This window comes from Microcaecilia unicolor, chromosome 2 (genome assembly GCF_901765095.1).
Source record: "Microcaecilia unicolor chromosome 2, aMicUni1.1, whole genome shotgun sequence".
NCBI classification, from domain to species: Eukaryota; Metazoa; Chordata; class Amphibia; order Gymnophiona; family Siphonopidae; genus Microcaecilia; species Microcaecilia unicolor.
The window spans coordinates 477,243,996-477,270,072 of record NC_044032.1 but is presented as its reverse complement, the minus strand read 5'-3'; the positions used below and the strand labels follow the sequence as shown (position 1 = coordinate 477,270,072).

At 44.1% G+C, this 26,077-nt stretch overlaps 1 protein-coding gene across 1 annotated transcript in view; it reads left to right on the top strand.

Annotated features, from left to right (window-relative positions):
- The window catches only part of KDM3A (lysine demethylase 3A), a 334,933-nt gene that overhangs the window by 271,784 nt on the left and 37,072 nt on the right, over window positions 1-26,077 (top strand). Inside the window, 2 exon segments of the mRNA XM_030191048.1 lie at window positions 330-525; window positions 5,180-5,349. Coding sequence (XP_030046908.1) covers window positions 330-525; window positions 5,180-5,349 — 366 coding nt within the window.

Here is a 26,077-nt window from a genome sequence, read left to right as displayed (position 1 = left end):
CAGGGAAAATAAATATAGAAAGAATCTTAAGTGAAAATCCAGTTCCTCTTAAGCGAGAAGGCAGTCCCATTGAGTATTATCTGTGATTCATTCCTGTGGGCAGTTTGGGGGGGGGGGGGGGAGGAGATCCTCAGCAAGGTCAATCATAGAATAATTGCTTTCCTTTTGACTTTCTTATGGTGAACGTTTTTCATTAATAATATTTCTGTGCATACAGAAACAAAAGTAAGAATTTCAACTGGTGTAAGTTACTGCCTTGGATGATCTTTGCAACTAGTGTTTTGCCACTTGCCTCCCTGAATGTGATCTGTTTCTCTCTTTTTATAAAGGGTATAGTATCTGGAGAGAAGCCTACCTCAGCAATAACTCTACAGCCTGCCAAATTTTCTTTGCAAGATTCAGTCACTTCCAGCTGTTCTTCCGCAAAACCAGTGGTTGGAAATAAACCTGTCTCCTCAGGAAGCACCTGTTCTTTAAGTTGGCTGGCAGATGTGACAAGTGGAAATGTAAACAAGGAAAATAAAGGTATACATTTTATATTCTTAGATGAGGAAAGGTGTGAATTAATGAAACTGTTTTTCTCTTTAGGCGTTGAATATTGCGGGGTAGCAGATTACTGAGAAAGTTTTGTTATTGTGAAGAATTAGGTGGGGGGGGGGTTACTAGAAAGTCCTTTGTCTTTTCCTTTAAAATAATAATTCTAGTTTCACCTTGCATAGGAGGTATATTTTACATAGTAGACTGCACTGGTTTGGATTGATCTATCAGGACTTAAGGAGAGGAAACTAACAGATAAGGTTAAATTTCATCATTTATCAGTAGATGGTCCTATTGGACCCCAAAAAAATGATCAGTACATAGATTGTCTTAGTCTGGTTGAAAAATTTATTTTGATGTAGAATGTTCCTCTACCATGTTTACTTAATTTATTTTTCTCATAAGCTGCTCAGAAGGCTAAGCTGATAGGTGGGATATCAAATGACTAATAAACCTGGATGGTGTATCAATGAACATCTTATTATGTATCAGTTTATTTTCCTTTGTGACAAGATAGATTTGGTGAAGCAGTTTTTTTAATTTTCAAAATTTCATATGGGATCTTAAAACAATTAAGAAGTAAGTATCCAACTACTTTTTGTAAAAAGGTATGAGAATTGTCTTCTAGGCATAAACATACAACCACAAACTGGAGATACATTTCCACACCAAATGTAATAAATACTCAATTCCCCCACAGTAGAAAATTCATATTTCACCAAGTAAATCAATTTATTGTATTTACATTCATGGGAGAAAAAAGCCTCAGTTATTGCTGAAGATGCCTATTTCTCGATGCTGGAAGTGGCTCAATTTCCATCATATATGCATCCAGTTATCTTCTTTCTATCATTGACCAACCCCCCCCCCCCCCTTTTTTTTAATGTCCACTATTGTCTAAATTTCAATTATTTAATTAAATTCTCTTTTTATTTGAAATTTTCTTAAAATGTTATATACAGTGCACTCAATTTAAGTGCACGTCGGATAAGAGCATGCTCTGTTTAACTGCATGCCGTACTTCGGTCCCGTTTTTGGCACCATCAATTTCTATGGGGACAAACTTCGTTTTAGCGCACCACTGATAAGTGTAAGATTTTCTTATATGCATGGTTCAAGATAGCTTCTCTGTAGGAAAGACTCCGCATAAGTGCATGCGCATGGAATATGGAAGCCGATTGGCATGTGACAGCCAATGAGATTTCAAATTTACTCCCTCTTTAACTACCACAGGCAGAATAAGCGAAAGAATGTTGTTAGGGTGTACACTGAGGTCGTCGTCGTGGCGGAATTGTAAGACTTTAACACTGGCTGAACGAATAGAAGTTCTTAAAAAGTTAGAAAACAAACAAAGTCGAGCATGTATTGTCAAAGAATATGATGTCAATCCCAGTCAAATTTCACGTATCTTGAAGCAGAAAGACCAGCTTCTGGAAGACTGGCAAAACAATACATATCCACAACGGAAACGAAAACGGGCGGGAAAAGCTGAGGAGGTAGAAGATGCTCTTCTTCGGTGGTTTTCTCAAGTCAGGAGCAGACAGTTTCCTGTCAGTGGTCCACTGCTTATGGAGAAAGCTAACCAGTAGCAGAAAGTCTTGGACTGACTGAATTCAAAGCCACTGTTGGATGGTTGGAAAGATGGAGAGGAACAGCATAAAATTCAAGAAACAGCATGGTGAGAAACAAGACGCTGATGACTTTGGTGCTGAAAATTGGGTTGTTTCAGTTCTTCCTACCATCTTGAACGAGTTTGCACCTCGTGACATTTTCAATGCTGACAAAAATGGTCTCTACTGGCGAGCGATTCCTGATGGAACACTTGCATTCAAACATGCCGAAACTACTGGAGGTAAAACATCGAAGGACCGACTGAGGACTGACAATCCTCCTTTGCTGCAATATGGATAGGAGTGAGAAGTTGGAACCCCTCATCATTGGAAAGAGCAAACAGCCCCGTTGCTTCAAGAAAGTTAAGCGACTTCCTGTGTCATACAAGGCTAACGCAAATTCATGGATGACTGGGGAAATTTGGAAGCAGTGTCTAAAGAAGTTAGACACTAGAATGTGGGCAGAGATATAGATATAAATGGCAGATCTTTGCCTGCGGTGCGTAGCGACTGATACATACTGCTCAAACCAGCCGCACAGCCTTCCCTCTGATGTACTTCTGCCTATGCAGATATAGATTCCACGCAATCATTTACATAACTTCCCTTAAATATAATACATGATGGTACTTCACTAAACTATAAATTCTTACACATGCTGGAAGAAAAGAAGCACTTAACTTTGCAATGGTGATACTGAGGAGGACCCGTCTCACCCTTAGCTTCTTCAGAGGATGTCCCACTATGCTTTTTTATATGCTGGCTTTGTGGGACCTGCCCCCACATGCTGTCTCCATGAGGGCATGGAGAACAATTAGGGGCATACTGGCAAGGTAAGTCTGTAACAGTGTTCCCCAGGATCACAGGGCTCATATGCTTCTTTTCTTCCCATGTGTAAGAATTTATAGTTTGAAGTCTCATCATGCATTATATTTAAGGGAGTTATGCAATTAATTGTGTGGAATCTCAGTATATATATGAATAACATTTTAAGAAAATTTCAAATAATAAAAAGAAGAGAAGCGGGTCCAAGATGGCGACGGTATAGGAAGCGTCAACAGACACGCTCCTAAGGCAGTCCGAATACCGCTGGAACGAGCACCTTACCCCCTCCGTGTGATTGGAAAAAGGCGAGGAAAAGTTCGGGGCGCTCCCCTTGTCCCGAATGGAGCTCCTCAGCTCAAACAGACGACGTTGGACAGCTTTGGTGCACTGCCTGTTTCCATGTTGGCTTTTACTCCCTCTGCTCGAGTCAGCGCTTCGTTGCTGAACAGCAGTGGAGACGGGGCTTCCCTGAGCTCCGTTGAATGTGCGGCGCCCCCTCAACCCGGAAGGGAAAACCTCCTGCTGAGCCCTGATGCCTCGGACTGAAATGGTGAACAGAGTGATCGCGGAGGGAGCCTGAGGGAGAGAAGAGATGGAGCAGACAGCCAAAGAGACTCAGAAATAATTTTTATTCAACCAGTTTTGCCTAAAACTGTGAGTATTTTGGAATAGGCTGTAAATGCCCCCCAACCGGTTGTTTTATTGGGAGACATAGCAAAACCTGCCGTAGTGACCTTAGAGTCACTCTGGGATTTGACTTTTACCACTCGGAATGCTTTACAATCTTTAATTTCTCAGAATACAGAGACAATTAAAGCACTATCAGAGACTGCATTGAACCAACTACAAATTAATCTTTCTCAAACCTCCGAAGTAAAAAAAACTGAAAAAATTGAAAAATTGGAACTTTTCGAACAGGCTTCAATTAAGGAGAGAAATTTTTCCTTCAGGCGTTTGGAATATCTGGAAAATCAAGCCAAAAGACTGTCTCTTTGTTTTTCAAATTTTCCTAGATCACCTTTAATTTCGCCAGTCCAAATGCTTAAAAAATATTTAGTAGAGATACTAGGAATGCAGGAGACATCTTTGCCGCCCATAACTAGAGCATTTTACCTTCAATTAGATGTTAAATCATCTGAAAATGTACCTTTACAGGGGGCAATGAATTTAACTACATTCCTGGAAACATCTCTTGAAGTAATTACACAGAGAACTACACTGCTTGCAATGTTTGCGTTAGAAATGGATAGAGATGCAGTACTCAAACTATCTCTAAGGCATTTAGATTCTGAGTTTATGGGTTCAAAGATAAGGGTCTTTCCAGATCTTTCCAGGGAAACGCAGAGGGAGGCGTAAGAGGTTCCTACTGCTGCGGGCTAGAACAGTAGCAGTGGGAGCGGATTTCCTTCTGCGGTTTCCCTGTGTTTGTAGAGTTAAATTTCAGTCAAAACAATATCAGTTCTTTGACCCAAAGCAGTTAGAAGAATTTCTAATTAGCAAAGAACAGGTTAGTGTACAAGTCTAATCCCATATGTACCACTGTATAGCAGGCTAGAGTTAACCACTTGGAACGACGCTTCTTTAGTTATTTTGTGATGTAACCGCTTATAATAAGTAGGATAATTTTATTTCCTTATCTTGGATCATTATTCAGTGTAACATTGTGGACGATAGAAGAAAATTTCGACATTAGATGTAATATTACATATGAATTACTTTTTCTTTTTGTGTATTGACATAAAAATCAATTATGTTTGTTAAAAGCTATAAATAAAGAGTTAAAAAAATAATAAAAAGAAAAAGATTTTATTAAATAAATGAAATTTGGACAGTAGTGAACCTAAAAAAAGGGGGGGTTTGGCCGATGAGAGAAAGAAGATACGTGGATGCATATATGACTGGAAATAGATCCACTTCTAGAATCAAGAAATGAGCATCTTCAGCGATAACTGAGGCCTTTTCCTCCTATCAATATAAATACAATAAATTGATTTCCATACTTGGTGAAATGTGAGTTTTCTACTCTAGGGATAAAACAAGTGTCTTAAGTCTTTTTAGTCACCTTCAAATGTCAGATACATTTTCTTGATTTTATTAACTTTAGTGTGCCACATTGCCTGCCACATTGCCCCTTTTTAAGATGAGGGGTATTCTTTATTTTATTTTCTTCTTGACATCTTGGTAATACTTATTTCTATCCCATACAGAAAAAGTGCTCACATCACCATTGCAATCTGAAAACAAGTCCCTTCCATCCTTGGTCAGTTTTACCAAACCTGCCGCTGCACTGCAGACCTTTAACAGTGCAATCCTAACCCCTGTGAGCAACAATAGCACAGGCTTCCTGCGCAATCTGCTCAATTCCACTGGGACCAAGGTATGTTCTTCATTTTAATAATTGAAGGGTTATGATTGGGAATCAAGATTGCCACTCAGGTTTATTATCAAATGTTCTTTTTTAGAGCATTTGAATTCTTAAAGGTCACAGTTCAAGGAGTTTATAGACTTGATATGGGCTCCTTTTAACTGCAAGTGATATCAAATTCAGGACTTTCAGTTGCTATGTGAGATAGTTGAGATGATATGTAAAAGCAGCAAGCAGAGAAATGCAGAATTCTGTCAAGTCTTAAAATGGATCTTGGGGAGTCATAAAGAAATCAGCAAGTTTGGACATCTAGAGCCCTTGCTGTATTGGAGAAAAGAACCAATGTAATTTGCTTTTCTTATAATGTAATAGAATTGTGATTTCTGCTGTTTGGAAGGAAATGTATGTTTCTCCGAGGACAAGTAGGCAATAATTCTCTCAATTGGGTAATGAGATCCCATGTTGCCTGGTCTGGAGCTTTTAATAAGCTTTAAAAGAGCTTCTGTGGAGCGCAAGGCACCCTCCACTGCACATTCTTGAGTGCCTTCCCGTCCGCCACGAGAGTGTGTTTACTGCAGTTGTTTTTCTATCTCGATGAAGGGCGGTCGACTTTTTGTCCCGCTTTACACACTGCTCGGTCTGAGGAACTTCCTGAGTGCCCTTTGGCATCTTTTTGTCACTGTTTTTGGTGTGCCCGTGTTCGGGTTCCCTCTTCCTTTATTGTTTTTAGTCTTTTTCCCGCTTATAGGTTTCCTGTATTTTTTCGGCCGTTTTTAGGCTGTGACTGGCCCTCTCCATGAGGTACTGCAGGAGATTCTCGACCGGAATTGGGAGTCCCCTCTGTCTGTCCCAATATTGCCTAAGAAGATTGATACTATGTACTGGATCCACAACATACTTGTTTTTGATAAGCCCTAGTTGTCTCATCATTCCATGGTGGTGGGATCCGCCCTCAAAAGAGCCAGGAATTCTAGAGACTGTGCTTCAACGCCTCCAGGCAGAGAAGTTAGGACCTTGGACTCTTTTGGGAGGAAGATGTTTCAAACCTCTATGCTTGTGTCACGCATTCAGTCATACCAGGTCTTCATGAGCATCTACTTTCAGGACTCAGTGCGCAAGATGCTGGACTTGGCTGGTGTCTCCCACCAGAGCAGGCCGAGTTGCTGCGCCAGTTGGCCAAAAAGGAGAAGGCATATTGTAAGTTCTTGGCCAGGGGTGCATATGACACTTTTGATGTGGCATCCAGGATCTCTGCCCAATGTACAGCAACACACAGACTCTTATGTCTGTGTTTCTGAGTTGGAGCCAGTGGTTTAGCAGTGGTTAGTGGATGCCTCATGCTGGGGGGGGGGGGGGGAATAACCGTTTTGAAGAGAAGGTTGAGGAGGTCGCTGACCAAATCAAAAAACATACTGATACCATCTCTTCTCTCTCCCAGCGGGCACCTTCTGCATCAGCCTTCTCATCTAGGAGGTCTTTTGGCAAATTGAGGAGTGCCTACTGTGAAGCGTAGGTTCGCCGCCTCCTCTCTCCGGCCTGCTCGGGCTCAGCCCTAGCGAGCTCGTTCCCATCAACAGTGTGTACCTAAGGCCCCTGCTGCTCCCCAGTCGAAGCTAGGGATGAGCTTTTGACTGGCTCCAGCAGATCATAACCACTGTCAATGTCTGTCCCAGACGACTTGCCAGTCGGGAGGAGGCTGAAGTTTTTCACGAAAGGTGGCCCCTGACAACCTCCGACCGGAGGGTTCTCCAAATAGTCTTTCGGAAATGCCCTAAATTGGCATCAAAAACTACCAAATTGCCCACTGAGAGCTCGCTACTTCAGCTCTCAGCATGAAGCAGGTACTTGCAGAGGAACTCTCAGCCCTTCTGAAGGCCCATGCGGTCGAGCCTGTTCCACTAGGGGATGAAGGGCGAGGATTCTATTCCAAGTACTTCTTTGTGCAGAAAAAGACAGGGAACTGTGTCCCATCTTATGCCTAAGGGCTCTGAACAAATTCCTGGTCAAAAACGTTTGGGATGTTTTTCCTGAGCACCCTTCTCCCCTTGATTCAGGAAAATAATTGGCTATGCTCTCTGGTCTTAAAGGATGCATATACACACATACATAAGTACATAGATAATGCCACACTGGGAAAAGACCAGGGGTCCATTGAGCCCAGCATCCTGTCCACGACAGCAGCCAATCCAGGCCAAGGGCACCTGGCAAACTTCCCAAACGTATAAACATTCTATACATATCCCGATACTTCCAGCCCACCGGAAGTATCTCTGATTTTGGCTGATAACACATCACTTCTGGTACCGCATGTTGCCCTTGGACTTGCATCAACTCCCAGGGTATTCACCAAATTCTAGCAGTAGCTGCAGCGTTGCTATGCAGACTGAGAGTCCATGTGTTCCATTATCTCGACGATTGGTTGGTGAAGGAGCATGTCTGAGGACAGAGCTCGGGAGTCCATGCGGAGGGTATTCGGTTGCTCGAGCTACTAGGGTTCGTTTTAAACCCAGGTCCTTTCTGCCATCTGAAGTACTTGACCTGGAAGTTCATTTTCTTGATGGCTGTTACTTCAGCTGGTAGAGTCGGTGAACTTCAGGCCTTAGTAGCGGATACACCTAAATATTAAGTTTCATCACAACAGAGTAGTCCTCCGCACGCATCCTAAATTCCTGCCGAAAGTGGTGTCGGAGGTCCATCGGAATCTGTCAATTATCATTCTTTCCCCGACCTCATATCAATCCTGGCATTGCACACCTTGGACTGCAAGCGAGCATTTGGCCTATTATGTGAAGCGTTAAAAGGCCTCACAGACAGTCCACCCAACTTTTTGTTTCTTTTGATCCCAACAGGATGGGGTTTGCCATCAGGGAAACTCAAAAATGGGTCTCATTAAATCTACTGAAGCTAAATACAGCAAAGCCTAAGTTACTGTATTTTGACACTCTAATTGGCTGGCAGATTGCATTTCTTTCACTTATGCCCAGGCTGGGCTGACCATGGAGGGTAATGTCAAGGCTCCCAATGTCAGAGCGATGATTGCATCGGTAGCCCACTTGCGGTTAGCCTCCATTGAAGAAATTTGTAATGCTGCGATGTGGTCTTCAGTCTACACATTCATATCTCATTACTGCCTTCAGCAGCATCCCCGTCGTCAGTGGCGTACCTAGGGTAGTTGACACCCTGGGCCGGTCATTTTTTAACACCCCCTCCAAAATCCAGTACTAGGCATACCGAGAATACAAAACACTCAGGACCTATAGAGCAATTCTACCATACCATAAGCAGTCATTTCTATGAGTCATACAAGGAAAAGGAAAGCATCTTAAACACTACAGTGAGCACTAGAACATCAATTCACCTATTGTAAAACGAAACCAGACAGAATAGTACAGATCGTCGATCCTGCACAGTCAATGCCAACTGAAAGCCATGTCTTTTTCACAAACACAGATACACCCTAATCCACTATAGAATAAGTAATCATAAACTTTCTATTTAGACAAAAATTAAACTGAACCCCCAAGATCAGTGTTGCCAGGTGGAAAATTTTTTTCCCACCCAATCCAGTGTAAAAACAGCCCAAAACCCGCCCAAACTCAAACCCCGCCCCTGACACCCCCGCCCCCGCCGTCATCAACCCCGCCCCCGCCGTCATCAACCCCGCCTCCCCCGTCATCGGCCCCGCCCAAAACGTCACTAACCCCGCCCCCCGCGGCCGAAAAAAACCGCCCGAAAAACCGCGGAAAAGAAAAAAAAGAAGCCAAAAAAACCGCGACCCGCCGCGGGCAAAAATTTCCCGCGGCGGGTCGCGGAAAACCGCCCAATTGGGCAGTAAAACCGCCCACCTGGCAACACTGCCCAAGATGCCAGACTCTGCATACAATGCAACGCCACAGAAACAGAAAATGTCCCCTAGTACTGTGCAAAATATAAAGACAGCAGATGTAAATTTGAAAAAAAAAAACTAACAAATACCAATCACCACTTTACAAATTAACAAATAGAAATAAAACAAATATAGAAAATAAAATACCATTTTATTGGACTAATACATTTAGCTGTCATAGGCCAAAACCTTCTTCCTCAGGTCAATACAGTATAGTGTGTTAGTGTCCTAACCTGACCTGAGGAAGAGGGTTTTGTTCTCCGAAAGTTAGTCAAAATTTATTAAAATTAGTCCAATAAAAAGATTACCTTATTTACATGTTCTATTATAAACATTTATTAATACAGCTACAATGCTACTTTATCCTAAAGCAAAAAAAAATAAAAAAATATATTTTATTTACAGTTTGTTGTCTCTGGTTTCTGCTTTCCTCATCTTCTTTTCACTGTCTTCCTTCCATCCAGCATCCGTCTTCGTTCTTTCTCTGCCATCCAGTGTCTGCCCTCTCTGCTGTCCCTGCCATCCAATGTCTGCCCTCTCTCCCTGCCCTTTCCATTCACTGTCTGCCCTCCCTCTCCCCCCCCCATCCATCCAGGGTCTGCCCTCCCTCACCCCCTTCCATCCATCCAGGGTCTGTCCTCCCTCACCCCCTTCCATCCATCCAGGGTCTGCCCTCCCCTCTCCCCCCATCCATCCATCCATCCATCCATCGTCTGTCCCCTCTCTCTCTCTCTGCCCCTTTTTTCAGCCCCCAGTTCCAGCCCTCTTATCCCACTTGCCCCCCCTTTTCAGCCCCACTATCCCACCAGTCCGCAATTTCAGCCCCAGCCCTTTTCTCTCACCAGTCCTGAGCTTCAGCCCCAGCCACTTCTCCCTGTCCCCTTTCAGCCCCCAGTTCCAGTATTAGCCCCCTTATCCCACCTACCCTCCTTTTCAACCCCAGACACATTTTCCCACCAGCCCCAGGCATGGCTCCCATTTTCTCGCATGGCCTCTTCCCCACCCCCCCTTCTCCCCACCCGTCCCCTTCTCGCCTCCCATCTGAGATCCCCCTCCCCACCCCAGTCCCCTTCTCCCATCTGAGATCCCCCACCCCTTCTCCCCACCCTCCTCTCCCATCTGAGACCCCCCCCTCCCCGCCCCAGTCCCCTTCTCCAATCTGAGGCCCCCTCCCCAGTCCCCTTCTCCCATTTGAAAACCCCCTCCCCAGTCCTCCTCTCCCATCTAAGCCCCCCAACTCGACCCACCTGCCACCTTCGTGGAGAGACGACAGCTCTCGTCTCCTGCCTCCATCCTGCTGTGCCTTAAAGAAAAATCTGAAAAGCGGCATGGCAGGCATGCTTCGTGTCTGCCCTGCCTGCTTGTAAAAGAAAGCGGCAAATCTCCTCGTCGACGTCACGATGTTGCGTCGGGTCTTCCCTCACTGGGTCCCGCCCCAGTGAGGGAAAACCCAACGCGACGTCGTGACGTCGACGAGGAGGTTTGCCGGCGCTTTCTTTTACAAGCAGGCAAGGCAGACACGAAGCATGCCTGCCATGCCGCTTTTCAGATTTTTCTTTAAGGCACAGCAGGATGGAGGCAAGAGGCGCGGGCTGCCTGCAGTGCCGACGGAGCACCCCCCCCCCCCCCCCCACCCACTGACACCCGGGCCGGACCACCCCCACCGCCCCCCCCCTTGGTATGCCACTGCCCCCCCCCCCCCTTGGTACGCCACTGCCCGTCGTGACTGTCGATTTGCGCAGACAGTGTTTTAGAATCTGTTTGGGGTCTAGAATCCAATTCCACTTCCTAGGCTCATTTTATTATGTTCCAGGCTCCAATCTCACTCAATTTATATATAGTTCCAGGTTAATCTTAGTACTGTTCTCCCTTTGCGAGGCCCAGTTGACCAATATTTGTTGTATTCAGTGAGAGTGGATACTAAGGATTCCCCAGTTGTGAGAATTATGGCCTGCTTGTCCTCGGAAAAAGTAAAGATATTTACCTGTAGCAGGTATTCTCAGAGGACAACAGGCCTTATATTCTCACAAACCCTCCCACCTCCCCTTGGAGTTGTCTCCTATTTTTTCCTTTTATGCTATAGTATTTAACTGTGGTATCCGTGCTCTCATGGCAGGTGGGAAGGCACTCGCACATGCACAATGGAGCATGCCTTGTGCTCCACAGAAGCTCTTTTAAAGGGAAAGAAAATAGGACTTGATATACCACCTTTCTGTGGTTTTTGCAACTACATTCAAAGCAGTTTACATAATATATGCAGGTACTTATTTCTACCTTGGGCAATGGAGGATTAAGTGACTTGCCCTGAGTCACAGGGAGCTGCAGTGGGAATTGAATCCAGTTCCCCAGGATCAAAGTCCACTGCACTAACCACTAGGCTACTCCACTTGTTTAAAGCATTATCTAATTGTGAGAATAAAGGCTTTTGTCCTCAGAGAATACCTGCTACAGGTAATTATCTTTGCTATATCAAACAACATATCTTCTAAAGTTATGTACCATTTTTTTGATTGGACAGAGTTGGGAGTAGTGTTTCAGGGGTTTCCTCGTGTTTCTTTGGGCTTCCAGGTCAATTGGAGCTGACCATCATTTGCGCTAAGGCACTATGAGTTTTATTTGCAACCGTCTGAAGTAATTTTTGATACCTGCTAGTCCCTGCTAGACCAGTTCACACTATTGGGTTATGTCCCTTTCTTAACAGCCAGTGGGGGTAGAGATGCTGAACTATCTATTGATATCACCAGAATAAGGTCTGGTGTTTTCTGGAATTCTCCAATATTTCTCTACCTCCAGCAGATGGTAAAGCTGGTGCAGTAGCTCTAAGGCAGTGATTCCCAAACCTGGTCCTGGAGGCACCCCAGCCAGTCAGGTTTTCAGGATATCCACGATGAACATTCATTCATGAGAGCTGTTTGAATGCACTGCCTCCACTGCATTCAAATCTTCCTCATGAATATTCATTGGGGTTATCCTGAAAACATGGCTGGCAGGGGTGCCTCCAGGACCATGTTTGGGAACCAGTGCTCTAAGGCCTAGCTCCCATTGACACAGGCTGTGCCCTGCACTCTGAGGTTGAGCCTAAGGGACTTACTCCTGGGGTTTGGTCCACAGATCTTATCCCAGTGGAGTGTGGAAGTTTTCAGTCACTCCACAGCAACAAGCCATAGCCCACAGGCTTTAGCTTGGAGAATCACCTGATCCTTGTGGGGCCTGACAAGTTGGGGAGGGGGGTGTATGGTCTGTCACCCCCTTCAGGTTCATGCAGCACTTGTTTAAAAAAATAGTAACAAAAAGCAGTTTTGCCCAGTCTAGCATTATTTACCTGTTTGTTAGGGGAATAAAGCTTATTGGGGGAAAAAAGAAGATGAAAACAGTCATTCGGCAGATAAAGCTATCAAATGGATGGAGCTCAGCAAGGATGACTGGGAGCGTGCACATGGATGGAACTGAGCAAGGATGGCTGGGAGCTTGCACTAAATTTTTTTTTTTTTTTTGTAAATATTTTATTGATAATACAACAATATACAAACATAACAAGATAATATCAGATATCGTCAACCCATGTCTATTCTATAGTCCCGCTCCCTCCCTCCCTCCCTCAGTCAGTGGTGTTGATTCCCGCTCTTGAGATTGTTCATATGCTGACCAGATGTTCGTGAAAGTTCTCATGGTGCCTTTCCTCTTGGCGGTCAGTTTCGACATCTGGTATAGAAAGTCTACTTTATGAGTTATCATTTGCAATGCAGGTGTTTGCTTGTTTCCAGGCTCGAGCTAAAGCTATCTTAGCCACTACAAAATATTGAGTAGCCAATCTGTGTTGTCCACTGGAGAATGAGCGGGGCCGGAAATGGAGGAGGCAGTGTTCTGTCCTCTTTGGGTATGATTGGTGCAGCACTGTATTTACCAACTTCACCACTTCCTCCCAAAACAATTCTACTTTCGGACATGTCCACCAAATATGGTAGAATGTGCCCTGAAGGCCACATCCCCGCCAACATTGTCCCGAGGTTCCCGGATATATCTTTTGCAATTTATCTGGAGTATAATACCACCAGTATAGTAATTTATGCCCATTTTCATTGATAGATTGTGCTGGGGATGCTTTGAGTAAGTATTTATAACTGCTCATCCATGTTGTTCTAGGGTGAGCAAATTGCAACACCCTCTCCCACCTCTTATGATAGTTGGCTTGAGGGTCTGTCCTACCCAATAGTGCAAGATATATCCGGGATATGCTACCTCTGCCCCCTCCCCTGCGCATTTCTAGTTCGAGGGTTGTTTCTTCTAAATCTAACTCATCTTGTGCTCGTCTTCTAATAAAGTTACGCAAACAGCAATAGTAAACAAGGTCTCTCTCCGTCAATCCATATTCTTCCTGAAGTTCCCTAAAACTAATCATATTTTCCTCTGACCATACTTGCTCTAGTGTGTATAGGCCTGCTTTAGCCCAGGTGTCAAATATCTTTTCTGATCTCCCCAGTGGGAAACCCTCCGCCCACCTTATCGCTGTTCTTTGATAATATTTCCTTTCCGGGAACCTACGCCTTCTAATTTGTAGCCATGTTTGGAGAGGTTGTTTTAGACTAATAGGTAATCTTTGTATTATAGGTGTCAGCTCTCCCCCTGGTATCCACAATATATCCTCTATCGCATACCTGCCTATCCATGCTGTCTCCCAGTGCATCCATTTCTTTATTGCCCCTGGGGCCCACTGTGCCAATATTCTTAATTGTGCTGCTTGGTAGTACAGGTAAAAATTGGGTAATCCCATGCCCCCTCGGTCAAGCGTTTGATACATCATGGCTCTACGAACACGTGGAGGCCGCTTCCTCCATATGTATCTAAACATTTTCCTATTTAGCTGTGAAAAAAAGGAGGTAGGAATCGGTATAGGTAACGCTAGAAATAAGTATAACAATTTGGGGAGCAACATCATCTTGATAGCATTGATACGCCCTTTCCAAGATATGTTGAGGCCTTCCCATCTATCTAGTTCTTGAAAGAGTTCATCTGTCTTTAAGGGGAAGTTAGCCTGAAACAAATCTGCTGTATTGGGGGTGATCTGTATTCCTAAGTAGAGCTTGCACTAAATTTGGGAGCTGGTGGCTGGATAAGGCCATAGGTTCCCAGTGCCCCTCAAGTGAGAGCTATTCGCGATCTCATTGGGAATAACTGTGGAGGAGTCCTGAGAGTTGAATGATGTTTTTCCTGATCCTGCCACGATTCTCATGGCCTCTACCACTTTAGTGAGAAGGGCAACCATTTACCACTGTTCACCAAAGCTGATCAAGAGCAGTTGCAGTCACCCTTCAACCTTTGGGAGGGGGAGGGGGGTTGGAGGCTGGCAATCCAGTCCTCCCAAAAGTTCTGGTGCCCGGGACTGGGATGGGACACTGGGACCAGGTTGGCTGCAGGCAATGATCCTTCATGTAAGTGACAAGAAGAAGGACCATAATAGCATTGTGAGGCTCAAAGCTGAGGGAGAAAAATATGTGGAAGATAAGGATAAAGCTGAACTGCTTAACGATTATTTCAGCTGTGTGTTCACAAACGAAAGACCGGGGGTAGGGCTGCAGAAAACAAAGGCTAAAGGTGATGGATGTATGGTAGACCAAGACCCGTTTACGGAGGACTGAGTTTGTGAGGAGCTTGCCAAACTAAAAGTAGACAGAGTGATGGGGCCTGATGGGATACACCCGAGGATGCTTAAGGAACTCGGAGAAGTTCTGTTGCCTCTGCTGACAGACCTCTTCAATGTCTCCTTAGATACTGGAGTGGTCCTGGCGGATTAGAGAAGGGTGAATGTGGTTCTTCTGCACAAAAGTGGAAGTAAGGAGGAGGTAGGAAATTACAGACCTGTCAGTCTGACCTCGGTGGTGAGTAAGCTAATGGAAAAGCTTCTAAAGAGGAGGATTGTGAGCTTTCTTGAACTACATGGAATGCGGGACCCGAGGCAGCATGGCTTGACTAGTGGCAAGTCATGTCAGATGAATCTGACTGTCTTCTTTGACTGGGTGACCAAACAGTTGGATGTGGGAGGGGCGCTTGATGTGGTATACTTGGATTTCAGCAAAGCCTTTGACACGGTTCCACACAGGCGACTGATAAATAAATTGAGTGCTCTTGGTATGGGACCTAGAGTAACGGATTGGGTTAAAAATTGGTTGACTGGTAGGAGACAGAGGGTAGTGGTAAATGGAGCTTGCTCTGAAGAAAAGGATGCCGTCAGTGGAGTACCGCAGGGATTGGTCCTAGGGCCGGCTCTTTTTAACGTCTTTGTGAGCGATATTGCGGAGGGGCTGTCTGGTAAGATTTGTTTCTTTGCGGATGATACTAAATTCTGCAACAGGGTGGACAACCCTGGAGGGTGTGAATGACATGAGGAAGGACCTAGCAAAGCTAGAGGAATGGACCGATATTTGGCAACTAAGGTTTAATCCCAAAAAATGCAGAGTCATGCACTTGGGTCACAAGAATCCAAGGGAACGGTACAGTATAGGGGGTGAAGTGCTTGTGTGCGAAGGAAGAGCGGGACTTGGGGGTGATTGTGTCTCATGACCTTAAAGCTTTCTAACAGGTAGAAAAAGCGACGGCCAGAAGGATGCTTGGGTGCATAAAGAGAGGCATGACCAGCAGGAAAAATGAGGTGATAGTACCGTTGTATAAGTCTCTAAGGAGGCCCCATTTGGAGTACTGCATGCAGTACTGGAGACCGCACCTACAGAAAGATATAAACAGGATGGAGTCGGTCCAGAGGGCAGCTTCGAAATTAGTAAGCGGTCTTGAATGCAAAAATTATAGGGACAAGCTTATGAACCTCAACATGTATATGCTGGAAGAGAGGAGCGAGAGAGGAGACATGATACAAACGTTTAAATATCTCAAGGGCATTTATGTACAGGAAGAGAGCCTTTTTCAAATGAAGGAGAGCTCTGGAATGAGGGGGCATATGACAAAGTTAAGAGGGAATAGGCTTAGGAGTAGCCTAAGGAAGTATTATTTCACAGAAAGGGTGGTGGAGGCATGGAATGGCCTCCCGGTGGAGTCGAGGACTGTTCCAGAATTTAAAAAGGCATGGGACAAGCATGTGGGATCACTTAGGAACAGGAAGCATTGGGGGTTACAGAGGATGGGCAGACTGGATGGGTCATTTCTCCTTTATCTGCCGTCATGTTTCTATGTGAACCAGGTGATGGCAGCTCCCTTTCATGTGAACCAAGTATTGGCAGCTCCCCCTAAGCAATACATGGAGTGGGGTTGGGGGTGCAGGACATATGTGGGCAGGGCCTGCAGAGACCAAGCACAAGAAGTGAATTTCAGCTCAGAGGAAGGTCACCTGACTTCCTTGGAGGTCCAGAAAGATTTGGAAGAGCTCCCAGACTTCCATATCTGTTCAGGAAGTTGGCTTGGAGCCTGGAACACTCATTCTGGGGGGCAAAGAGATCCTCGGTGATATGCTTGTTAGTTGCCTTGGCTCATAGACTATATGGAGACCTTATAGGTTTCTGTGTATCTGGGGCCAGAGGAAGGAGATCCTATCTTGGAGAAATTCAAGGAGTCTCATGAAGCTCTTCCCCAGCACTAAGCTCTCACTTTCTTGATGTTAGAAGGGAGGTTCCCAATGTAGTTCTCCAAGGGTCAAAGCTGTTGGACAAGCTTTATCCCCTTCCACATGAGGAGGTTGGAAGTTTCTCACAGCTGCCCAAGTTTGACATTTGATATTAGCTTTGAAGTAAGTATACATAGGAAATCAAATATGTTAGCGTTTAACTTTAAAAAAAGAGACTATGATAAAATGAGAAGAATGGTTAAAAAAACACTTAGAGGAGGGTCAAAAATTTACATCAGGCGTGGATGCTGTTCAAAAACACCATCCTGGAAGCCCAGGCCAAATATATTCCGCGTATTAAAAAAGGAGGAAAGACCAAACGACAGTCGGCGTGGTTAAAAAGTGAGGTGAAGGAAGCTATTAGAGCTAAAAGAAAAGCCTTCAGAAAATGGAAGAGGGAACCGACTGAAAATAATAAGAAACAGCGTAAGGAATGTCGAGTCAAATGCATAAGGAAGGCTAAGAGGGACTTCGAAAAAAAGATTGTGTTGGAGGCAAAAACACATAGTAAAAAAATTTTTAGGTATATTAAAAGCAGAAAGCCAGCAAAAGAATCGGTTGGACCGCTAGATGACCGAGGAGTAAAAGGGGTGATCAGGGAAGACAAAGTCGTAACGGAGAGATTAAACGAATTGTTTGCTTCTGTCTTCACCGAGGAAGATTTGGGTGGGATACCGGAGCAAGAAATGGTATTTGAAGCTGACAAGTTGGAGAAACTTAATGAATTCTCTGTAAACCTGGAGGATGTAATGGGGCAGTTCTACAAACTGAAGAGTAGCAAATCTCCTGGACTGGATGGTATTCATCCCAGAGTACTGATAGAACTGAAAAATGAGCTTGCACAGGCAGCTCCTTTTGACTGTGGGCAAGTCACTTAACCCTCCATTGCCCCAGGTACAAATAAGTACCTGTATATAATATGTAAGCCGCATTGAACCTGCTATGAGGGGGAAAGCGCGGGGTACAAATGTAAGAAAAATAAAATAATTTGTAATTTATCCTTAAAATAGAGCATGGGTACCGGAAGATTGGAGGGTGGCCAATGTAACGCCGATATTTTAAAAAGGTTCCAGAGGAGATCCGGAAATTATAGACCGGTGAGTCTGACGTTGGTTCCGGGCAAAATGGTAGAGACTATTATTAAGAACAAAATTATAGAACATATTCAAAAGCATGGATTAATGAGACAAAGTCAACATGGATTTAGTGAAGGGAAATCTTGCCTCACCAATCTACTACATTTCTTTGAAGGTGTGAACAAACGTGGATAAAGCTGAGCCGGTTGATATTGTGTATCTGGATTTTCAGAAGGCGTTTGACAAAGTACCTCATGAAAGACTCATGAAAGGAAATTGGAGAGTCAAGGGATAGGAGGTAGTGTTCTATTGTGGATTAAAAACCGGTTAAAAGATAGAAAACAGAGTAGGGTTAAATGGTCAGTATTCTCAATGGAGAAGGGTAGTTAGTGGGGTTCCCCAGGGGTCTGTGCTGGGACCACAGCTTTTTTTTTTTTTAATTCTTTAACAGGAATCTTTATTAAGCAAGTTCAGCCAATATACAGTGTCAACAATAACATTTAACCAATACGTATCCTAATAAACACATCTGCTCGTATTACATTTTCCCATATACCTGCTTTTCGGCTTAAATAACGTTCAGGTTTCCCGTCATTTTTTATGTTTTTATAGCCACAATAAAACAGCTAAACCTCTCTGTGCTCATTACCCAGATATCCCTCCTCCCCCCCCCCCCCTTCATTACCTTCTTACACTTCGTCTTCTCATGGTGTCAAGCAGCAGAGACCTCGTGGTAACCTTTACTGCGTTGAAATACCTAGAGGTGCCCAAATCTTGCCCCATTTAGTTAATTGTTTTCGTTCTTTTGCTAATAACTGTTCCCTCTCAGCAGTGCTCTAAGTAACGTCTGCCATTTAACTATGGAGGGGCTGGAGCTCTGCTTCCAAGATGGAGCAATCATTAATCTTCCCACACAGAAACTGTGTTTTGTCAATGCCTTCCCCGCCTCATCAATTCCCAAAATAGGCTTATGAAACAGGTATATTGCAGGGTCCCATGGTATATCAACACCCACCCAGTATGTAAGCCTCGCCTTACTTTTTGACATGACCACCATATGTGGCCTAGTGTACCTATTTGTCCACAATTGCGCCAGCAGGTCAGGGGTACATTGCTAAACATATGATTTAGTCTAACCGGTGTTAGATACCAGCGGAATAGTAATTTAGTAAGATTTTCTTGAATATTTACCGCCGGAGATATCTTTACAGCCAGTCGTTCCATCCTTTGCCATTCAGCTACAGAATAGCAAACGCCCAATTCCTTCTCCCATTTTTCCCGGTGCTTATGACTTATTGACTGGAGGTTTCTCAAGTGACCATATAGCAAAGTAATTAGACCTCTCATCCCTTGGTCCCTTACACATATTTCTTCCAAAAAAGTTACCTCTCCAAACAATCTATCTCGCTTTCCTGAGGATGTTAAAAAGTGAATCAATTGAGCATAAGCATATTGATCGTTCCTAGGCAAATGATATGTTTCAGCTAATTCTGTAAATGACACAAAACTCTCCCCACTCACTAACTGTCCCCATAAATCCAACCCCTTCCTCTTCCATCTAGTAAAAACCGATGGGGAGCAGCCCAAGGGAAAAGCTAAATTATAGGCTATAGGCGATAACCGGCAATTATAGGCTCTTTTCAGTCGTTCCATTTTGGCCCAACAGGAGAGTGTGAAACGAATAACCAGGCTCACCTCTAGTCCCAAACACCGGTGTTTAGGTGCTATCCAAAGCAAATGGCCCAGCTTCAGAGGACTACGTAACAAATATTGTTCCACCTTAACCCATAATTTGTGGGGAGCCTCCTGAAACCACTCCACCGCTGATTTGGCTTGGGCCACTCTATGGTATAGCTCCAGTTTAGGAACCCCCAACCCTCCCTTAGCTTTGCGGTCCATATATAAAATTGTATGATGAATTCTAGGCTTACCACCCTGCCAAATAAATTTTTGTAGCCTAGTTTCTAAAGACTGAAGCACTTGATCGCTAATAGGTAATGGTATCAACTGAAATAGGTATAATAAACGTGGCAGGATGTTCATTTTCACTGTGGCTATCTTCCCAAACCAAGACAGGCTGAGGGGATCCCATTGTTCCAAATCTGCTCGAATCTCCTTCAACAAAGGCGCATAATTTGCCTTACTGATTCCTTGCAAATTTCTTGTGAGAACCCCCCCCCCCCCCCCCCGGTATCGGATGCTGTTAGTCACCCACCTCAAGGAATATAACTGCTTACACTGCTGGTAATATTCTTCCTCCATACCCTGCACCAGTGCTTCAGTCTTATCATAATTAATTTTAAACCCTGATACCCGTCCATAGGACTCAAGTTTCCCGGACCACCTCTTGTAAGGACTCCAGGGGTGAAGTAAGTGTTAATAGGACATCGTCTGCAAATAAAGTTACCTTCGACTCCCAGTCTCCCACCTTCATGCCTGTTGTTCCTGGGTTATTCCTAATATTCCATGCTAGGGGGTTCCATCACAGTCACGAATAAAAGTGGTGAGAGGGGGCACCCCTGACGCGTTCCTCTTTGTAATTCAGAAAAGGGAGATACTTGTCCATTAACCTTTACACATGCTTTAGGCTGGGTATACAGCTCTTTAATCCACCCCATAAAATTAGGTCCAAATCCAAATTGCTGCATAGTATGATGTAGGAATGGCCAATGCACCCTATCAAATGCCTTTTCAGCATCGACACTTAACAGGCAATAAAGTGTTTTTCTTTGTTTCGCTATATACATAACATCTAGGGTGCGTCTAATGTTGTCTGAGACCTGTCTACTAGCCACAAAGCCCACCTGTTCTGGATGGATTAAGGTCGGTAGGATCGTAGTCAATTTAATTGCTAGGACCTTTGCCAGTATACGCACATCAACATTCAGCACTGAGATAGGGCGGTACGAAGAGCACTCGGTCGCATCCTTATTAGGCTTCGGGATCACTGCAGTCCATGCCTCCTTCATAGTAGGTGGCATGTTGCCTCCCTGAAAAACCAAGTTTAGTACTTCTGCCAATATTGGTGCTAGCTGAGGGGCAAATTTTTTATAAAATTCACTAGTATAACCATCCATACCTGGCGATTTTCCAGTTTTCAATGTTTTAATGGCATTAAGCACTTCCTGCACTTCAGTTGGGGCTTCCAGCAAAACCAGCTGTTCCGGTGTCAAGGTCGGCAAGGGTACTCCCCCTAAGTATGACCGAATGCTCTCCTCCTGTATTAAGCCATCCCTTGCATACAGTGCTGCATAGTAGCTATTAAATCTATGTCTAATCTCCGGGGATGTTCTGAGAGTCTCCCCTTTGTCACCCCTAATATGAAAAATACTACGCTCCGCCCTTAACTTTCGCAATTTAAGAGCTAGCTGTCTGTTTATCTTACTTCAAGCTGTATAATTATGGAGCTTTAATTTCTCATTAATGAATTCAAGATTCTGGGACAACAGTGCATCTACTTGTATTCTTGCTTCCTGTAGGTATCTGTATATCTTGAGGGATCCTGTATGTTTATGTTTCTTTTCTAAGTTCTCTATGTGATCTCTCAAATGGGATATCTCTACTGTGCTTTTTCGCTTAAGCCTTCTGGCAACTTTCATAAAATGACCTCGAGATATAGCTTTGAGCGCATCCCATACAACCGCTATCGAGGGTCCCGAATTTAAATTAAAGGACAAGTACTCCTCAAGCCCTCAACATATTCCCGACAGACCTCCTCCTTTTTTAACATCACATTATTCAGAGTCCATCGCCCTTCCCGACTATTTTCCATATGCCAGTCAAGTTGTATCATACAGGGGGCATGTGTATAGTGCCAATTTGGGCCTTGGTGAGTTGGCTTCCCAGCAATTTATCTATAAAGAGATAGTCAATCCGGGAATATGTAGAATGCATCGGAGAGTAAAAAGAATAATCTCGATCTGTAAGATAGCTAAACATCTGGCAAATTTTTTGAATGAAATGGGGCTATCACTCTATCTCCACGCGAGACAGAGCCAGATCTATCCATTTCTGGGTGCAAGGTAGCATTGAAGTCACCTCCCAGTATGAGCTGGCCCCCTATCATAGTTTGTAATTGTCACTTAAGCAATTGAAAAAAGGAGAGTTGATTCGTGTTTGGACCATATATAGATCCCCAAGTAACCTCTCTGTTTTCAAAGGTCCCTCTAATCAAAATATAGCGTCCTTTTGGGTCCCTCTTCACCTGAAGGATTTGTATGGGAAGATCAGTCTGAAAAAGCACAGCTACCCCTCTTTGCTTTTTGTCTGAAGTATCAGAGGCAAAATAAATCTTAGAATATAGAGCATGTCTAAACAAATATTCATGGGCCCGTTTCAAATGAGTCTCTTGTAGCATTACCACATGCGGTTTTTGTCGAGCTATTTCTTGCCGCACTAATTGTCTCTTTCTAGGGGCATTTAAGCCTTTTACATTTAAAGTTATAACCTTTAAGTTAGTCACCATAAGGAATGTCTTGATCTCACATCTGCATATCTACTATCCATCTCCGGGTAATGTAGCTTCCCACCCCTCTCCCCCCCTACACCTCCCCACCTCCCCATTCCCCTGAAATGTAGAGTGAAAGGCCTCGGGAAGACAAAAGTTGCTCCTCGACCCTCCCACTCGCTCCCTAGCAAAATCAACAATCCCATTACACAGCCTTCCCTCCCTCTCCCGCGTTTGTCCATATAGTCAACATACTCATCTTCTACATAGTCCATACTTAAGGGTAAAGAAATAAACTAATGACAGTTATTCTTGCCTTCGTTTGCTCAGTCATCTTCGGGTATTACAAGCCAGTGTTGTTTGTAGCCAATCGCGGTTTCTTAGCCTTATTAAAGTCCTGTTGCCATTGACACACTTTATCCCTATTATCAGCTGGCACCACCGAACTCGACTCCATATCTGGTCCCATCAAACCCGCTAACTGGAAAATCTGTTTAGCAGCTGCAGGAGTACGGACCTTGTAGTGTTCGCCAGCTATTGTAAAGCATAGGGCAAAGGGGAATGCCCATCGCTATTTGATGTTGTGCTTTCCCAGAATCTCCAAGGTAGGCTTCATATTCCTTCTTTGCTGTAATGTATAGGCAGATAAATCCTGGTACACCGAAATAGGGGCCTCATTAAATTGCAGGTCTTTCTTTTGCCTAGACAACATGAGTAGATGTTCCTTCTCCGTATATTTCCAAAATCGAACTATGATGTCTCTTGGCTTATTTTGCATCGGCTTTCCCAGCGCCCTGTGGGCCCGTTCAATTTCTGGAGTCGCCATATCTGGGGTTCCCATAAGTATTTGTGTACAGAGTTCTTGTATTATTTTTTTTGACATCCTCTTGATCTCCTACTTCTGGGATCAACCGAAATCGCAAGTTGTTACGACGACCTCTATTTTTTATGTCGTCGAGTTTATATTGCATCTCCTTCAATTGGTTAGCGAATCCCTCTTCTCTCTGTCTCATTTGGTGCATCGTTTCCACGTGCTCCTCAACCCGTCCTTCCAGCTTTTCCATACGGGTTCCAATCTCTTTAAGTTCACCTCTTAGGTTATCAATACGCTCCACAATATCAGTTTTCATGTGAGCTAAGTCCTTTCGGAAATCCCGAAGTATTTTGGTAAATTGAGGCTCACGATTACCGCAAGCTTCCTCTTTGGACCGGACGGATTCGGAGTCAGAGGCCTCTTCTCCCTGGGGGGAAGCATGGTGACCAGCAGCTTTAGTAACCCGCTGACTGCTTTGCGCTCCCAGTTTGGCTTCCGAGGTTCTCGATTTTTGCAACATCTTTGCCCTCTCGCAGTTAGACTTCGTTTAATGTCTTAACAGAGACAATTTCGTCATCTATATCGCTCAAGTTAGCTTTGCTAGCAGGGTTGGTCAGGAGTGATAAATTCAGGCTGCCATCGATGTTGCTGACGTCACCGGAAGCCCTGGGACCGCTGCTTTTTAACATATTTATAAATGACCTAGAGATGGTAGTAACTAGTGAGGTAATTAAATTTGCTGATGACAAAGTTATTCAAAGTTGTTAAATCGCGGGAGGATTGTGAAAAATTACAAGAGGACCTCACGAGACTGGGAGACTGGGCGTCTAAATGGCAGATGACGTTTAATGTGAGCAAGTGTAAAGTGATGCATGTGGGAAAGAGGAATCCGAATTACAGCTACGTCATGCAAGGTTCCACGTTAGGAGTCACGGACCAAGAAAGGGATCTAGGCATCGTCGTTGATGATACGTTGAAACCTTCTGCTCAGTGTGCTGCTGCGGCTAAGAAAGCAAATAGAATGATAGGTATTATTAGGAAAGGAACGGAAAACAAAAACGAGGACGTTATAATGCCTTTCTATCACTTCATGGTGCGACCGCACCTCGAATATTGTGTTCAATTCTGGTCGCTGCATCTCAAAAAAGAAATAGTGGAATTAGAAAAGGTACAGAGAAGGGCGACGAAAATGATAAAGGGGATGGGACGACTTCCCTATGAAGATAGGCTAAAGCGGCTATGGCTCTTTAGCTTGGAGAAAAGGCAGCTGAGGGGAGATATGATAGAGGTCTATAAAATAATGAATGGAGTTGAATGAGTAGATGTGAAGCGTCTGTTTACACTTTCCAAAAATACTAGGACTAGGGGGCATGCAATGAAGCTACAATGTAGTAAAATTAAAACGAATCTGAGAAACTTTTTTTTTCACTCAACATTCAATTAAACTCTGGAATTTGTTGCCAGAGAATGTCGTAAATGTGGTTAGCTTAGCGGAGTTTAAAAAAGCTTTGGACGGCTTCCTAAAGGAAAAGTCCATAGACCATTATTAAATGGTCTTGGGGAAAGTCCACTATTTCTAGGATAAGCAGTATAAAATGTTTTGTACATTTTTGGGATCTTGCCAGGTTTTTGTGAACTGGATTGGCCACTGTTGGAAACAGGATGCTGGGCTTGATGGTCTTTCCCAGTATGGTAATACTTAAGTACTTGTGACAGCTTTTGATATATTGGTGATCAAGAAGACCACTGTCCCGGGTGAGGGGGGCTTGACTCTTAAGGAGGCCCACAATTATGTGGAGCAACATCTTAAGCAGGTGTTCAACTCAACAGCAGCAGGAGTACAGGCTGCAGTTTGTGGTGGCTGTGTGACTCAGGCCATGCTGTGGTGGCTACTGCAGTTCCTGAGGTCACTGGAGGTGGTGCTCTTGGACTCTCAAGTGCAGCCTGCTTAGCAGATGTACTCTGATCTGATCTGCATCCCCTCCCTCTCAGTGACTTCTGTGTTTGTGGCTAAAGGTGGCACTGGCATAAGCACTGGGCAGCCTATGCAGCTTCCAAGCCACACCTGAGTAAGCCATTGTGGTGAATCGGGGGGGGGGGGGGGGATTTTCAATCTGTGAATTGTAATATTTTCATGCAGTGTATTTCTCTTGTTTGGTCAGCAGGTAGTGTGTGTTTTGTGTTTTAAAGCTGTTTTAGAGAAGGCTGTTTTCTTTTCAGTTTAGCACTGTGGAAAGGCAACCTGCAGTGCCATTGGCCAGATACTTTCAAAGTTGTTGCTCTGGATTTTTCTCAGTCTCAGATAGGGAGTGCAGAGGGTAAACATCTCTGCCCTGAGGCCCTGTTCATGTATCTTCCTGAAACTCTCCAGGTGCTACCCAGGTAGTAACAAGGTGTATTAATATTGATCCTTATTCAGTTACCTGATATCGACCAGCTCACCTTTATCCATATGGTCATTCGCCCCTTCAAAGAAATGTAATAGATTGGTGAGGCAAGATTTCCCTTCACTAAATCCATGTTGGCTTTGTCTCATTAATCCATGCTTTTGAAAATGCTCTGTAATTTTGTAGTCTCTACCATTTTGCCCGGCACCGACGTCAGCTCACTGGTCTGTAATTTCCTGAATCACCTCTTGGAACCCTTTTTAAAAATTGGTGTTAGATTGGCCACCGTTTAATCTTCTGGTACCACGCTTGATTTTAAAGATAAATTACATATTACTAACAATAGTTTTGCAAGTTCAGTTTTCAATTCTATCAATACTCTAGGATTTATACCATCTGGTCCAGGCGATTTGCTATTCTTCAATTTGTCAAATTGGCCCGTTACATCTTCCAGGTTTACAGAAATTTGATTGACTTGTCAGCATTGAATACCATTTCTGGCACCTGTATCTCTCCCACTT